The sequence below is a fragment of the Notolepis coatsorum genome (genome assembly GCF_963971535.1).
Source record: "Notolepis coatsorum genome assembly, chromosome: 18".
Classification (NCBI taxonomy): Eukaryota; Metazoa; Chordata; class Actinopteri; order Aulopiformes; family Paralepididae; genus Notolepis; species Notolepis coatsorum.
In genome coordinates this window covers 52304036-52321981 of record NC_140182.1, presented here as the reverse complement: position 1 = coordinate 52321981, position 17946 = coordinate 52304036, and the positions used below count along the sequence as shown (strand labels likewise).

The following is a 17946-nucleotide window of genomic DNA, read 5'->3' as shown; positions in this document are numbered from 1 at the left end:
TGGTTCCTACCTCGTGTTGTGTTAGTACAGAGTTATGTCGGCACATGTTTATATGTTTGCAAAATTATTACTTTCACTTTTGGTACTTTAAGCATATTTAGATTATTATACTTAATAAAGACCATTCAAGCAGCACGTTTTTCCTCATGTTTTTGAAAATATAGTGGAGAGATGAAAGCTGCAGCTGCTACTAGTGTGGACTGAATGGGCGGCAGCAAAGCGTTATGGAAATGCCAGTATTATGATTGCTGTCTGTGGTTCTATATGGGTTGTGACAATACATTTGACAAATAATAGCTTGCAGCAACGTATTGAAAAAAGAACTATACTTTTTTGAAACCATGAACTTTAGTTCAAAATTTTGAATTATGAACTATGAACTGAACTAGTTCATTTTAAAATGTATGAACTGTGAACTGAACTACCGTAATTCCTCTAATAGTAACCCCGGCTTGTATTTGTTTCAACTGTAGCTGATACCAGGCTTGTATTAGGAGGAGGCATGTATAAGAGAGAGGCCTATATTTCTAATTTTCAAACAGATCACAATGAATAAATCAACATTTTGTGTCAGTTTGAACCCAGTAAAATGTACTGGGTTCATTTATTGAAACCAAGTACTGTATGAAAAAAGTAAAATAAAGTAAAATAGTGCAATCACAATACTGGTATAATAATAATAATAACTTCATTTTATACAATTCTGAGGTAGGCTTACTCTCTTGGTAAACATTAACACCATACCATTATATGGTATTTACTGCACAGCCAGGCCAGCATATACATGAAACCCGGCTTGTATTAGGAGGCCGGCTTATAATTGCTTAGCTCAACAGCGCACCCGGTCATTAATAGAGACCCGGGTTTTAATTGAATACCGGTTACTATTAGAGGAATTACGGTAGTTCATGTAGAAAGTGAACTTTCCCAACACTCTGCACTTTATTATGTGCTATTTTATTGCACTGCACTATTGCACTATTTTTCTACTATTTTATCTTACTCTTTTTATTTAAAACTGAATCAATCCATAAACAAGGTGGCCTGTTGGGATGTTAGAAACTGTGATTTTATATGTCTGCACTTTATGTGCTCATTTTATCTGTTGTGAAGCACTTTGAGCTGCAGTTTCTGTATGAAAGGTGCTATACAAATAACGTTTATTATTATTATTATTATTATTATTATTATTATTATTATTATTATTATTATTATTATTATTATTATTATTATTATTATTATTATTATTATTATTATTATTATTATTATTATTATTATTATTATTATTATTATTATTATTATTCACTGTCAAATATGGAAAAAAAACTATAATAATAATTGATATTCTCCTTTGGTTCATTACAATTTACTCAAGCATAGTAACAGACAATATATCTGACACTGGGAATACATTCCCTGAGGTCCATAGATGTGCCTAGATACCAAGAATATGCAAATGCATTATTATTATTATTTTTTTTTTTTATCCACTTTTTCTCCCATTTTCTATATTTTCTCCCATCGCAATTTCGTATCATCCAATTCAACCCTCCCCTGTCACGAACGCTGTTTCTTGCCTCCCACAAGCCGGCTGCAATGTGGACTAAGTCATACATAGCACAAGTCCCCTCGGGTACTTGAGGTAACAGCAGTCGTATCTTTTCACCTGCGCAGCTCGATCTCTCAGTGGCGAGGAGTAACGAGTGGGAGGCTCACGCTGCCCCCGACACTTCCTGATTCTACTGCGCAGGCGCACCAACCGACCTGTAGGAGTCGCTGTCCACAACGCCCGATCCCCACCCATCAGTTTCCCACCCCCTAATACGGCCAATGTGTATTAGTATGAACGACCAGCTAAACTGAAAGCAATGTGGAGCGCCCAGCGTCTCCGCATTCGTGGCGAGCGCCTTGCCCACTACGCCACGTAGCCGCCCCCTATTATTATTATTATTATTATTATTATTATTATTATCATCCAGGAGAGAAAAGACACTTTGGATAGTAGGGACTGCATCTCTGCCTGTCCTGACCAGGAAACACTTTGCAACTGTGATCTCCTCTGGCAATAGTTGGATATTGTAATGTGTGGCGAGGGGTTGCAGCAATTCCACTGAGAGAAACTGGTCTGAGGCTAGATAACATGCCTGTATGCCTCTCATAAGTTGTTCTCCAACTCATGAGAACCTGCTCTCAAGCTCTTGCAGCATTCTGTCGAGGACTGGATAGAACAGTCTCTGTCTCAGCTGATCTCCTGAGCTGAGGTCTGAGCTTGTGCCACAAGAAAGATGACTCAACTACATACTCGTCCATCCTTTTCTGCTTCCTCCTTTGGCTGGTAGTATGTTCCTCAATCCAAAGGCCATTACATATGGCCTTTGTCCTGTCATACATGTCCACTGCCATCTCTGAGGTGCGATAACCTTTGAGTGTGTCCTGCACTGTGCTTTTAAATAGTACAGATAGGTATTGAAGATGTGCACTTTAACGCAGCAGCACCTGGAGCCATCCATACCCATGTCCAGTGTCCACTGACAAAGACATGCTCATGATACTGTGATAAACTATAATAAGCTTTAATCGAACCCTGGTTCATTTCCTCGGATAGTCCGGTTGGTTTGGGGTGGTGTGAAAGCTCATTCAATCTTGCAAGTGAACCCTGCTGCGGTTCATTTGAGATGTGAATGCAAAGTGGACCAAAGGCAGGAAAAGACGCAAAAATCGAATATTTTTTTTATGAGAAGACTGAAACATATGTATATAATGAAACACACAATACAGTTTTTCTTCGATTGCTTAAGCACGATTTTGAAAACAGGGCCCGGTGTTTCAAAACACTACACACAATTAGCACAACCACGCACACAATTATCAGAACACCTCAGATCCTTTGCTAAATTAAACACTTGTCAAAACCATACACTAATTTATAAAAACTACATTTTGTTACCATATGAAACACACGTTTCATATGACTTAATTCTGTTTGAACCAGTTACACACACTGCTGTGCTTAACCTAAAACACATTTAGCAATTCTACTTCTCAGTGATTAGAGTACTGTAAGTGAAGTACGCAGAGAATATGCAAATATACAATAAATTCACTAAACACTACACAAGACCAATGCTGTAGACTGATGAAAATATAATTTATTTATCTACATATATACCCAAAGCAATGATGCAGACTGACGAAAAAAATAAAAATGTTCTCTCCATATACCCAAATCAATGATGCAGACTGATGAAAATATAAATTTTCTCTCCATATAACCAAATCAGTCAACATTTCAACATGGAGAATCACAACAAAACATGTCCCAGTTTTCATGCTACTATGTGCATAACACTGTAAGCTCAGCAAATATCAGACAAACATAAAATACTGTATCCAGTACAGGTTAAAATTACAGTAAAACAAAAACAATTTTGAAACAATTTAAATAGAGTACAGAAAATACTAGACATTATCTCTTTGCCTAGCTGGATCTGGCAAGAGAATTTTTTGTTGTGATTCTCCATGTTGACCTGTTGACTGATTTGGGAAAATGGGAGAAAATGTATATTTTCATCAGTCTGCATCATTGGTTGTCTTGTGTAGTGTAAATGTATTGTATATTTTCACATTCTCTGTTAGAGTCATATGAAATCCGCGTTCACGGAATCGCGGACGGAATCACGGAATTTACCAATAAAAATGGAATCAACTGCAAAACGTGGAATATTGCAGAATTTGGCCTAATCTGGACTGAAATTCCGTTTTTGGGTGGAGCATTTGTTGCAAAGCAAACATGACCGGGGACGGGAGGCGTGGGACCGCTGCATGTTATACACAACACAGCAGTGTCCAAGCGTCTCGCTGCTTCGGTGTTAACGCCGTCAAGAAGCTAAGAAATTCCGCAATAAGCCCTAAATTCAGAGCAGAGCAGTATCCTAATGACTTTTATGCCTCCGGCGATAAGGTGTTTTGCTAATTCTGTCAACGTTCCGTGGACTGGACCCGCAAAAACACGTGCGACACTATTGTGATTAAATGGCTATGTAACGTTACAGTACATAGGACTATAGATGGAAATGATAGCTTCTAGCTAAATCTAGTGCACCCATCTATTTGTTTAATGCAAACGATTGTCATTACACACTGTCCTTTATAAACTAAATAAACTTAAATAGCTATGTAACGTTACAGTACATAGGACTATAGATGGAAATGATAGCTTCTAGCTAAATCTAGTGCACCCATCCATTTGTTTAATGCAAATGATTGTCAGTACACACTGTCCTTTATAAACGAAATAAACTAAAGGTGCCTAAATTATGCATTACTACTATATTTCATCAAAATATAATAGATATAGCTAGGCTACTGACATTGTCATTGTGATAATGTCAGTAGTAGCTGTATCTATTGTTTACACTTGAAATGTGTATTTTTATTTTGTGTGCATTTTTATTTTGTCACAATATTATTTGAAAAATATTGTGTAAAATTGAACTGTATTTCTGAGTTACAGTACTTAAAAACATTAAATGGACTGTTATATCTTATCCAATTGTGGACATTTATTCATTCCCACTTATTAGACACTATTTCTGAGTCTAAAATGAGCATAAAAAGCTAAATACAGAATTCTGAAATATTAAAACGGAAAAAACGGAATTTGGGAAAAAATTTAATGGAATTTGGAAAATAATAAAACGGATTTCATATGGCTCTATTCTCTGTGTACAGTACTTCACTCTCCTTCCATTTTGGTTGAAGACAGGTGAACTCACCTGCTGCATTTTTATAGTGCTTAAACCTGATTGGCGTATCTACAATTAAGCAATGGTGTGTTTGTGCATCTGATGGCTGTGTTTAACCAATTGGCTCATATGTGTGGTAATTTGACATTCTGTGTCTAATGTAATGCAAGTGTGTTTAGTGTTTTGCAAATCACTGTGTGTATTGTTTTGCAAAAAGTGTGAGGCTGACATTGTGCTTATAGGGGTGCAAATCTGGGCCTATGTTTTGCTCCTTGAGTGTAAGGTTTTGATAATTGTGTAATACTTTTGATTTGAGTGTTTATGCAATTGAAAAAAACTGTAAAGACTAGAGATGAACTGTTTATTTCTTTTGTACATAGGCTGTGCATATGTTTGTTTGTTTGTTTGTTTATTTGCTTATGTGTGTCTGTACATTGTTGGTCACTTCCATATCTGTTGTTCGGCCACAGGTGATTGGAAATACATCCCAGATGAAACAGACACAGCTAAATGTGACTTTCTGCTTGAAAGTCAGTGACTACATGCAGGGCCGGCCCCAGGCATAGGCAAAATAGGCAGGGCCTAGGGCGCCTTCAAATGGCCAAGGGGCGCTTGACACCTCAAAAAAAATAAGGTGCCACCGGCGCAACACTCCACTTTGACGACCTGTCGATTGCCGTTTCAGGTGACAAAATCCGTTCAGCGGTTCTCGAGTTACATGCCGATATGTGAGGCGTGCGCCGAAGTAGACGGCAGACTTTAAATCTTTTCAAATACCACTCCCGACTCCTGAGCTTCTACCTCCGTCAATCATTTGGCGATCTCGAAAATTATTGGACAGGGTTGTAACGAATGAGTGTGGATTTCCAATGGTACCCCACGTGGGAATGTGCGAATCAGGGATCTAGGTGAAAAGTCATGAGTGAAAACAGGAAGAGAATTCTCTGTCGAATGCATTGGAGTCAATGACAAAATGGTTTTCTGAGCTCTTTTTTCCCCCTCACTTTTGACCAAAACCACTCCTAATCACTAATAGCTATGGACCCAGGGTGTTTTTCCTGTACTGTGCCTGCAGATGAACACTTGTCATCTACATCACCTGCCCCAAGTGTACCTGCTACACAGTCTGCAGGAGAGACATCGACCTCACGTATTGTAGCACAGTCTGCATCAAGTGAGTCCAGTTTATTATAGCACATTATTACAATAGCACTTTTATTACTAATAATATTACTAATAATGTATGTACAACACACTCAAGCGCACACACACACACACACACACACACACACGCATGCACTCATAGTGGGTGTCTAACTGTATCCATTCCATGCATGTTTGACTGTGCCTGCAGGTGAAAACTCATCAAGAAGATGTGTGTCTCAAGTGTACCTAAACAATGTACAGATGGAGAGACCTTACGACAGCACAGTCTGCAGCACGTGAGCCCACAAAGGCAGCATTTATTGACCCAGCCGACTGGCCATCCATGTCTGATAATAGAGTTTGTAAGCAGGGGACCCTATCTGGTGAAAAATTAGGATGGCAAAAGCTGCAACCACCACCACTTTTACAGACAAATTGGCAAATGGTGAAATAATGGAGAGAAGTTGGCTAATGTACTCACAGAAAAACAACAGCCTTTACTGTTTTTGCTGCAAGCTGTTCTCCCAGAAAGGGTACAACTTAATCAATGCAGGACTAAATGATTGGAAAAATTGCCACCAATTACTGAGAGCACACGAGAGGAATCCAGAACATACTAAACACATGAAATCATGGAAAGAGTTAGAGTCTCGCTTAGAAAAGGGTCAAACTATCGATAGGATTGAGATGAGACTGATCGACACAGAAAGGAAGAGATGGCGTGAGGTGTTAACCAGGTTGGTCACCATCATTCAGTCATTCGCTGAGAGAAACTTGAGCCTTAGGGGAACATCTGATATGCTCAACAAATCAGACAATGGCAACTACCTTAAACAGGTGCAGCTGATGGCAATGTACGATCCTGTAATGAAAGACCACAAAAACCCTGCTTTATGCTGAACTAAATATACAATACTGTACTTATTGCTGTGTGCCCACGCTTAAGACTGTTTCAGCAGCCGCGCGCAAGGGGCGCTTTTCAGAATCTCGCCTAGAGCTGCTGAAATGCTAGGGCCGGCCCTGACTACATGAGGACATGCAGCTAAATGTGCAGCTAAATTCAGCTTGACTCATCTATCTGAGGTCATCTGATCTAGGCTTGGGCGATATTGAAATCCCCCTACTGACGATATTGCTTTAAGAAAAAATATATAAGATATTACCAAAAAAACTAAAAAAGCTAAAAAGACGTTGCAGCTTTTATTCTGAAAGATTCAGGAAGTTCAAACAACCATGCTGCTGGCTTGACACAGGCCTCTGCTACAAGCCCTGCATGTCTCTGAAAATTCAACCTTCCACTCTGTCACTTCCACTCTGCCTCTCTCTCTTCACCCTCCTCCGCCAAGATATTTCCCACCTTCTAATTTTAACCCTCACCATCCCAAACCCCTGCCCCCCTTGCAAAATACATGGTCGCCAACCTCTCTCAGATAGCCTGTTACATAATGAGGTCTCTGCTCTCTACTCACTCACTCTCACTCTCTCTCTCTCTCTCTCTCTCTCTCTCTCTCTCTCTCTCTCTCCTCCTGCAATCCGCTCTGTACGTGAGAGGAATGACACAGTAGTGTGTGTGCATGTGCACGCACGCACGTGTGTTGTAGGGAGGTGTTACGCTCTGGTGCCCACTTTCACTCTCAGCCTACAAGCAGCAGGAGCTTGGGAAAATAAATGGACATTCACAATATCGCGATACAAAAACATATAATAGTATACAATAAGTAAGTGTCTTCTGGGTCCAGGTAGTATTGACTATGTTGGAACCAGTTGGGTCCAGGTAGTATTGAGAACATTAAGATTGCAAATGTCACAGTAAAATGTGTCTGTCTGTCTGTCTGTCTGTCTGTCTGTGTCTGTCTGTCTGTCTGTCTGTCTGTCTGTCTGTCTGTCTGTCTGTCTGTCTGTCTGTCTGTCTGTCTGTCTGTCTGTCTGTCTGTCTGTCTGTCTGTCTGTCTGTCTGTCTCTCTCTCTCTCTCTCTCTCTCTCTCTCTCTCTCTCTCTCTCTCTCTCTCTCTCTCTCTCTCTCTCTCTCTCTCTCTCTCTCTCTCTCTCTCGTAGATGCTATTAGTCTGGCTCCAGACTCCAGTTTGGGCAGTAAAGGATTGGGCGTGAGTCATCTTTTCCCAGATCAATTGATCACGTGAAATACTAGAGTAGTGATTGATTACTCATGGAGGGAAATCTATTTTTAGAATGCATCTTAAAAAGCATGGCAGCTGCAGTTACCATTTGTAATAACTAGATTACCTCCACTAAATGGATTGGTTTTGTATTGTGGGCGTGAGAGAGAGAGAGAGAGAGAGAGAGAGAGAGAGAGAGAGAGAGAGAGAGAGAGAGAGAGAGAGAGAGAGAGAGAGAGAGAGAGAGAGAGAGAGAGAGAGAGAGAGAATTGTAAGTGGCCAATTGCACATCAAAATCAGCTGGCGATGGATAAAGAGAGAATGTAGAAATACTCAGACTTGAGATTTGTCTCTCATTGTACTGGTTTGCCCTCTTGTGGACATAATGCACAATAATAAGACATTCAATTGGTTTAAGCCTATGTGTTTTTTTAGAAGGAATAATCAAATGTCATTTTTGGCCAATTTTGACAGAACTACTGTTTATGCCCATGTTCCACTTCACCTTCTTTTAAAATCGTCTTCTAAAATCTACCTGATACCAATGCAGTGGCCATTGGATGTTAATGTGTCTAAGAACAGGCTCATGAAGTCACTATTCTACCACAACTATATGCAGAAAGAGCAGAAAACAATACTGAAGGAGGCTTTGAAGCAACACACACAGTTCCTGACATCTCACAGCAGAGAGCCCTCTCCTCTCATAGTGAAATTAAATACTTAACATAATAAAAACACACAGAGCACACGTGGCAGCGAGTGAGAGATATTTCTCTCCTCTCTTGTTTCACTACACAGCCATAGAAAACTATCTAGGTGTAACGGAGGTACCGCAGTATATCCACAGTCACGGGTACAAGTAGTGACGTGGCTGTGGATGGTAAGCGGTACTGCAAGTAAACTCACTCCCCAGAGGCATCCAGACCCGGAAGCAAGCAGTGAATTCACTTCTTGCTTAGTGGTCTGTGATGCCGCCCGCGACGCCGGCGTCCGGGGTTCAACTCCCACTCAGGGCGATCCCTTAACAGGGGTCGAATCGACTTTAAACACAACGCAGACAAGATCACACCGGCTACATAGGCTTATGAATACTTCAGCTATAAACACAAAGCTACATTGCCAACACAATGGTGTTGTAACTAAGACAATTGCTGAAATAAATAATTTTAACATTCATAGATGTAGGCTAACAACAATAAGATTTTCACCCAGTTGAGACGATATACAGCGAGTGCTGCACTTCCCTCGTTTAATAGGCAATAGTGATTTGTATAAATACTTCACCTATAAACCAAACTACATAGCCAGCACAGCTCCAAGTTAGCCAAAATCAGCAACGAATAACCATTCAGGTTACAACCTGAAGCGTGCACATGAATTAACATTAGCCCCTAATCAATACAAGCAAAACCTATAAATCACTGTAATCACATTCTCTTATTAAACAATGTTAGTCAATAGTTATGTTTCTCTAGCTGTTGGTCTTGATATGGCTAACCTACACTGGGGTATGTTTGTTATTGTTGTGATGTCAAGCTGAACTGGTCGTACACAAATAGTCATGCCTGTGAGCCACCACTAGGTGCAGAATGGGTAACCGTGAGTGAAATACTAAATGAATGAATGAATGAATGAATGGATGCATGAATGAATGAATGAATGAATGAGTGAGTGAGTGAGTGAGTGAGTGAGTTGGTGACATTGCCTATTGCCTATGAAATTCACATCTAAAAATATGTGATCGTCACGTGTCATTTTTGAATGTCAATTCAAGATTAGAATACCTATGTAATGATGATTGATTATTCTATACAGTCCATTATGACAACCCTACCCTACAGTATGTAGTTAAATACAGCTAACATGCAGTTCCTTGCCTGAACTGTGGGAGGCAGTGGCCATCCTCCTCCTTAGACGGTTCAGCCTGGTCCTGGGACAAGAAGCTGACGTCATCACTCTGGTCCTGGTGCTCAGTCATCATCTTCAGCCTGTGACAACATGACACAACCAATTCAAACATACCCCAAGCAGACACGCCTGGACAGTGTCTAGTGTTTGATTTTAAAATCACTTAACTGATTTTCTCAGTTAATGTACCTCTGTATCTCTCAGAGCTGGCCACTAATTCACTTCTAAGGATGAAAAACGGATGGCTATGCTCTAGATATGAATAGGCCACTATGTCTGAGAGGTCCCATATCTTGCGCCATTTATCCGTAATTCTGTCAGCTGGTCTGGGCTTTGTGCCCAACTTGATTGATTGATTGATTGAAAATGTTATTAACAGATTGCAGAACAATACAGTATGAATGAATGAATGAAAACTTTATTTAACAGATTGCAGAATGGGTACAATACAGTACGGCCAGTGGCGGCCGGTGCATTCTTCTCCATGAGGGGCGCTATACCAAACATTTTGCAAACATGTACCACGCATTGGCGAATATTTAAGTAGGTACAACTATCACCATTGCCATCAATCAATATGATCAGTCAGTCAAATGCAGCCACGCTTCCAATATGCACACGCGCACATCTCTCTCTCTCTCTCTCTCTCTCTCTCTCGCTCTCTCTCTCTCTATTCCCTATCCCCCCCCTCTCTCTCTCACTCTCTCTCTGATCCATGCAAAAATAATCACTTATGTATATCTTGTCCTTTTTAACAAGTTACCATTCATTGTCCGGGTCATTATGGCCCCCCTGCAGCGAAATTAATTAGTTCAACAACAACACAGCATCGAGAGAGAGAGAAAGAGAGAGAGAGAGAGAGAGAGAGAGAGAGAGAGAGAGAGAGAGAGAGAGAGAGAGCGAGAGAGAGAGAGATATCGCAACTCTCACTTGTTAAGTTGAAACGCACCACTGTCCAGCAGGCAGAAGGGCTTGATAAAGTATATCCACTGTCCAGACTGTGTTGATGTCCATCCATGTCCACTGCATCCATATATAGCTTCTTGTTAGCAAAGTTAGGCAACAAGTACTGTGAGTGACGAGCTGTGTCTTTGCCCATTTCCGCGTCGAACAGCCTGCAAACTACTTGGCGTTCCTATCGCCCTGCTCTAAGACAAACTCTAACCTTAACCAACTTTGAAAGAGTGCCTAAGCTTAACCGTCGAAAGAACTTGCCGTCACGCTCTAAGACAAACTCTAACGTTACCTTAACCTACTTCGTGGCTAGGCTTTCCCAGTGTAGAAACTGACGTCGGCCAATCAGAGAGCGTCTCCGAGAAATGCGGCTACGGAAATTATTGACGCTGCTTGCTTAGATGATAATAGATCGCTTGGAAACGCGCCCGGTTTCCATCATAATACATCATATTTCAACGCACAGTGAATTACGCACTGATTGGCTGCGACAGTACAGCGATGAAACCAGTGCACGCCCACTGTGAGCGCTATGCGTCTAGCCCAGGAGAAATGCGGCTATGGAAAGTATAGAGGCGGTATTATTCTCTAGCAGACAGTCACTTCCTGTTCATGAAAACAATTATTTATATTTGATATATTAACGTTATATTGTGCATTGGAAACACAAACATACTTAAAATGAGTAAATATTATTCATTTTAAACATGTTTATTTGATTTCTAGGGCTCTTTAAAAAATTTAAATTAAAAATTCTTCTTCTTCTCTCTTTTAACCAGGGAGGGCGGCGCTCTAGCGCCCCTATTGACCAGCCGCCAGAGTACGGCTCAATACACACAATTGTTAAGGGGATGCAGACCTGAGAAAGACGTTTGTCTTGTTTACATCAGGGTCCCCCATTTTCAATTCATATAGACATTTATGACATACACTCACAACATACATGACATTTATGGCATAGGGACATATAGGTATTTAGTACTGATACATTTGTGACATAAACGGTATTCAAATATACAGTACTGTTACCCCTAGATCCTGACAGAGTATATACATATGATGTTTGAGCCGAATCTGGGTTTAACATGATTTGTTGAGCTTCCTCTGGTGTAGTGGTTGTGGTATTCACTGACCTTTGGGAAGTATTTTGACATGTACATGGGTACCTTAGTCATATAGTGTATCTTGTAGACCAGGCCCATTGCAAGTTGCTGTACTCTGTCGTCTACTCTAAGCCATCCTAGGTTGTCAAAGTGGGCAGGGGTGAGGTGGGTTCTGGGGGTAAGGTCAAGTAGTAGTCTGACAAGTTTGTTTTGTGATGTTTGTAATCTTGTTTTAAGCGCCTTTGAGGTGCTTTGGTACCATGAGGTGCATGCATAGTCATAGTACCCTTGAATGAGTGCTCCTGCCAGAGTCTTCAGGGTATTCTTGTTTACCAGAGAGGAGATCCGGTACAAGAATCTAGTTCGTTGGTTGACTTTTTTTATTACATTGGATGCCATTTTGTCACAGGAAAGATTTGCCTCTAGGATGGAACCCAGGTAGGTAATTAATTTCGTCTTTCCTTGTGACAATATTGTCACCCACTGTAACTGAGAAGCCGTCGGTCTTGCTGAGTTTGTTATTTGAGCCGAAGAGAATGGACTCTGTTTTTCCCATGTGTAATGATAGTTTGTTATCAGCGAGCCATATGCAGATTTTGCCTAGTTCCGAGCTGAGGGTTTTTTCAACCTGCAACTTGTTCTTGTCAGAGACCAGCAGGGCTGAGTCGTCCGCAAACAGGAACAAGTTGCAGTCACAGGCTGACGACATGTCATTTGCATAAATTAGGAAGAGTAGCGGTCCTAGTATGCTTCCTTGTGGAATACCACAGCTCACTGTGAGGGGGGCTCAATACACACAATTGTTAAGGGGTTGCAGACCAGAGAAAGACTTTCGTCTTGTTTACATCAGGGTCTCCCATTTTCAATTCATTATAACATTTATGACATACACGACATACATCCAGACATTTATGACATAAGATATACAAATATACAGTACTGTTTATTTACAGACAGAGTTTCTAAAAGAGAATATATACATTCGAGGGAGTTGGGTGGGGGGGGTTGTTTGGACATTTACCGGGGCCAGTTTCGAATTGCAGCCTCCCGTAGGTGCTCTTTTAGAGCGGTTTTGAAGGTGGGTAGGGATTCACATTATTTTACGGCTGTGGGTAGGGTGTTCCACATTGTTGTGGCATAATTGCGAAACGTACGTAACACTACAAGTGCTAACAGGTCAGTGTGCTGGTTCTGTTCGAGGATTTCCCAGTTAGAGAAAGGTAAGTCATTTAACAGGGCTCCAGACTAAAAAAACGTTTTCAAGTAAAATAAAACATTTAAATGTAATGTACTGTAAGGGGGTAGGGATCAATACGCTTAGCTTCCCTCTACTCCTTTTTTTAACAACTAACTAACTACATTGCTCTTGACTTTTTGTTTATAATTTCTTTTTCATTATGATTGTTCTGTATGATGGAGCTTGATATTGTGATTTGTTTGGAGGAATATGGAGAATACATGTTAAAAAATTAACTTTTGCATTCATTCAAATACACGCAAGTGCATGGGATTCACGTTCTCCAAAGTCGAGGACACAGAACTAATTTAATCTCACCTTTCTGATCAGAAAGAAGTTAGCCTGGCTTTCAATAAACACTTTGCAAGCCAGGAGCTCCATGGAGAGGCTAAAACTGTCTGCTCCATTAATCACAGAGCAGTTAACACACATATTTATTTTTAACTCAACAGGCATATTCCCTACTATTTGGAAATCTGCATACTGTACATATTTCCATTCTGTTGTTGTTGTTCACAATTTGTATTTCACTTTGGATAAAAGCGTCAGCTAAATTACTAAATGTAAAGGAGGTGATAGAAATGATCAAAATAATGACAGACCAATCTCCCAGTTATCACGTTTATTGTTTATTTATTGTTCATTGTCATTTGCACTTACAAACATACATTCTGGAATAAAAAGAAGAACAGTTAAAATGTGCAGGAAAGGTCATAGGGCTTATAAGTGACCCCCCCCCCCTCTTAAACCTATATAGAATAACTACACCGAAATCCCCCCCTCCCCCACACACATTATGCGCAAACACACATTATACAACAATTACAATGTTGAAAACATAGAATAAAAAGAAGAAAAAAGGACTACTCACAAATACAAAGGATACTAAAGACTACAGGATCTGTAGTTCTTTTTTAAGCTTGCTTTTAAATGTATTTAAGATGAACATGTTTCGGTTCGATTTTTTTTTACATCATTCCACATCACTGCACCTTGATAGACAACTGAGAATTTGGCAACAGAGGTCCTACAGAAAGGAATGTGCAACTCATTATTTCTTCTTGCGAGATGTGCATGATAATGAGAATTAAACTCAAAATAACATTGAAAGAAAATAGGTAAAGATTAAGGAAGACCAATTAATTTATACATAAGAACCCCTGTTTGGTACTTGTTGTGAGTAGTTGCAGTTATTTAAATACTGGTTTGGTTGGGGCTAAATAAGAAGAGTTGGTTGCAATTCTTACAAAGGATTTCTGAGATCTATGAATTGCTTGTAAGTAAGAAGGGTAAGTGTTGGCCCAAATTACATTGCAGTAAGAGATGTGAGGAAAAATGTAACTGTAATATAAAGTTAGTAATGTGCTCTTTTTTAAATAGTTTTTAACCCTTTTTATAATGCCCAATGATTTTGAAACCTTCTTGCAAACAATTTCACAATGATTTTTTTTTTTTTTTTTAAACTTCATTTTTTTAGCGTTTATCGCTTTTTCTGGTCAAGCATGACCGACAGAAACAGGTTGAATGGGATATAGATCAGGGTGAGAAAATACGGCGAGTCCGGGAGTCGAACTCGTGTACCCCAGATCCGTGACGCGCACGGTTGTCCCCGACACCGAAATAGCGCCGAGATACGCGGTGAGCTACTGGAGCTCCCCCACAATGATTCTTAAAGCAGAGTTTCTCATCGCTATTGACACCTAAGAACTTCACAGATGAAACTTGTGCAAGTTCATTGTTATCGATACAAATCTTGGTTCTGTCTGAAATGTAATTGAAATGTAAACATTGAGTGATAACTTGTTTAACTGAAAACAATAGGAAAAATGAATGAGTCCAGAATGTGCTTTATCAATAAGGGAATAAATATTCTTGTCAGTGACAGAGATTTGTGTCATCAATGAATAATATAGGTGACAATAAACTTGATGCATTTGCAAGATCATTCACATACATCAAAAACAACAAGGGTCCTAGAATGGACCCTTGTGGAACACCACATTTTAGTACAGCCAGCTGTGATCGATTACCATTGAAAACTACAAATTTCTCTGTGATTTAAGTAATTATCAACCCATTGTAAAATGGGTCGATAATGAGGTGCAAAAGAGCCATATATGTAGAGTATTTTTTTCTAAAGCCGTACTGATGTTCAAACAAGATAGTGTTGGCGTCTAGATGTTTCATGATTCTACTGTATACCAGCTTTTCAAGAATTTTTTAAAAACAAGGTAGTATCGATATAGAATGATAGTTTGAGAATACAGGGGGATCATCAGCTTTAAACAGCGGTATAACCTTGGCAACTTTGAAGGCTTGAGGGATAGTGCCTGATTCAAGGGACATGGAAGAAAAATGTATAAAGGATCAATAATTGAAAATGCAAATTTTTTTATCAAAGAGGCTGGAATTTCATCATGGCCAGGAGAAGAGTTTTTGAGGCTCATAATAATATCAAGAACTTCTGAGGTCTTTACACAGGCTCAAAAGCATTTAGAGAAGCATACTCTTTACTTATAAAATCAGTGGGAGAATCAACAGCATTGCCAACATGTTTTGCAAGACATGGTCCCACATTCATGAAGAAGTTGTTGAAACTATTCGCAATTTCGGATGGCTCTGTTATCTTATCCGCACCATCCTGAAATTCAGCTGGGGATGGAGAAGAGTGTCTCATATTGAGTAATGTTTTCAGAGTGTCTCATGTCGATTTAATGTTGTTTGTAGAGCTAATAAATTGGTCACTATAATAATCCTGTTTGGCATTTCTTTTTTTTTAAAGATTTATTTTTTAGCGTTTATCACTTTATTCTACTGGGCAGTCCAGTAGAGAGAGAGAGAGAGGTGAAACGGGAGACAGAGTGGGGGGAAGACATTTGACAAATAACGACGGGTTCGGGAATCGAACCCGGGTCGGCCGTGCCGCGACTCAGCGCGTTATGTGGTTCGCCACTGGGGCACCCCTGTTTGGCATTTCTAAGAAGATGGTTATGTTTATTCCTGTGTGTCTTGTATGAAGCATACATTAAGGGAGTAGGACTTTGTAGATATTTTTTATATAATTATTTTTTCTTTAGAGCAGATTTCCTAAGTTCAATAGTGAACCATGGTTTGTTCAAGTTTGCAACGTTTTTGTTACCGTTAGTTATTATAACAGTCTAGCAAAGATCTCTGGTAAATAACCAACTCAAGGCATTTCTTTCTAGTCACTCTGTTGTTTTTTTCTCTGAATTTTTCACATCTTCACACACCAAAGTCACTTTTTTTACATTTTTGCATGGACATTTTCCTTTTCTTTTCCAAAGTCACTTTTTCACATATACAATTTTTCTTTACAGTATGAATTCCGCTTTTTCATAGACAATTTACAATTTTGTTTCAGTGGTTATGAAAATTTGCATAAACATTTTAAACATTTTCCTTTTCTTTTCCAAAATCACCTCTTCACATTTTACAACAACCTTTTCTTTTCTTTACAGTATGATGTTCGGTTTTTGCATAGCCAATCTACTCATTTTTCTAGAATAAGACAACCACCACCACAAGACAAACAAGACTCACAGGACAGGGCATTGGTATATGAGGGATAGCCGTTTTCGTTCTTATTTGGTCTGGTCCGTTTATGGTCCCGACATTCATTTCCCAGTTATTGCATATGTTAGCTGCCTCCCATACCATACCCTACATTCTTCCCAACATTTAACATATAACATTTAACACGTTATTGAATTCGACCTCCAAGCGAGGGGGGAAACACCCACTCCTCTTGGCATAAACCCCGTTGGTGTGCGAGGGAGAGCCCCTCGTTAGGGGGGGGCCCTGCGCTAAGGGTGTGTGTGACGAGGCGTCTATCCGAAACCCTGGAAATCCGTCCCTTGGTCCAACGTTGGCTGCTAAAGAAAACCTACGCTAATAAAATGACCTTACCCCTCCCGGGCACTTAGTAAACATTGCCATGACCACAGAAACAAGAGGAGTCCTATGGCTTCTTTCTCATTGTTTTTTAAGGATGTGTGTACTCGCTGAGCCTCTCTCTCGCTCTCAGTGCAGCGGCCCCTCTGTCTGCCTGGTGCTGGTGCCGTCGGCTCGTCCCGTCTCTCGCATTCTGAGGCGCCTGAGGCCCCGATTCCCTCCTCGCCTCCTTCCAGTACTTCTTTGAATCTTCATGTTGGAGTGTGGAGTCTGGAAGCGGGTTCCTTTTATCTTCAGTGCTTTTTTAATGCATGCTTCCCTCGGCACCAGCTCCTTGGTTGTATATTCGTGTTCTGTGCTCTTCTCGTGACTTGTCAGCACGTTGTCATCTTGCCACATTTTATTTAAGCTAGCGACCACGTTAGCTTCGATGTCGAACTCCTCTGTGGTCTCGTTTTCGAGTTTTTAAAAGTTTTTTCCCTTCTTTTTCGGTCCTTCCATTTCCTTCTTCCACTCATCTACCTTTTGATTTAGATATTTGTGTTCATTGAATTCTTGAAGTGGAAGAATTATATTTTGCCCGGGAGAGCGGTCTTCTATGCGTCTGTGCCCTCTAACGGCATACCGGAAGTCCCCTAGTCACTCTGTTTTAAGTCTGCACCAATAGTATTTGGAGCTAATCACAGCACTATTTCAGCCATTACATTAGCTACAAATAATATAGTATCTTTTGACAGTTTTGGGAAGGTGGTGAAAAGGTTTGTTTGGAGCTCTGTACTATAACTCTCCTGCACCCTGCTGAAAACATCTACCTGGCTACATGT

The 17946-nt window shown here is 40.1% G+C and overlaps 1 protein-coding gene across 1 annotated transcript in view; it reads right to left on the bottom strand.

The window, feature by feature from the left end:
• gramd2ab (GRAM domain containing 2Ab) overlaps window positions 1-17946 on the bottom strand; it is a 164273-nt gene that overhangs the window by 119033 nt on the left and 27294 nt on the right. The window contains exon 2 of the mRNA XM_084334767.1: window positions 9886-9996. Coding sequence (XP_084190893.1) covers window positions 9886-9989 — 104 coding nt within the window. The 5' untranslated portion in view covers window positions 9990-9996. The remainder of the gene's footprint in view (window positions 1-9885; window positions 9997-17946) is intronic.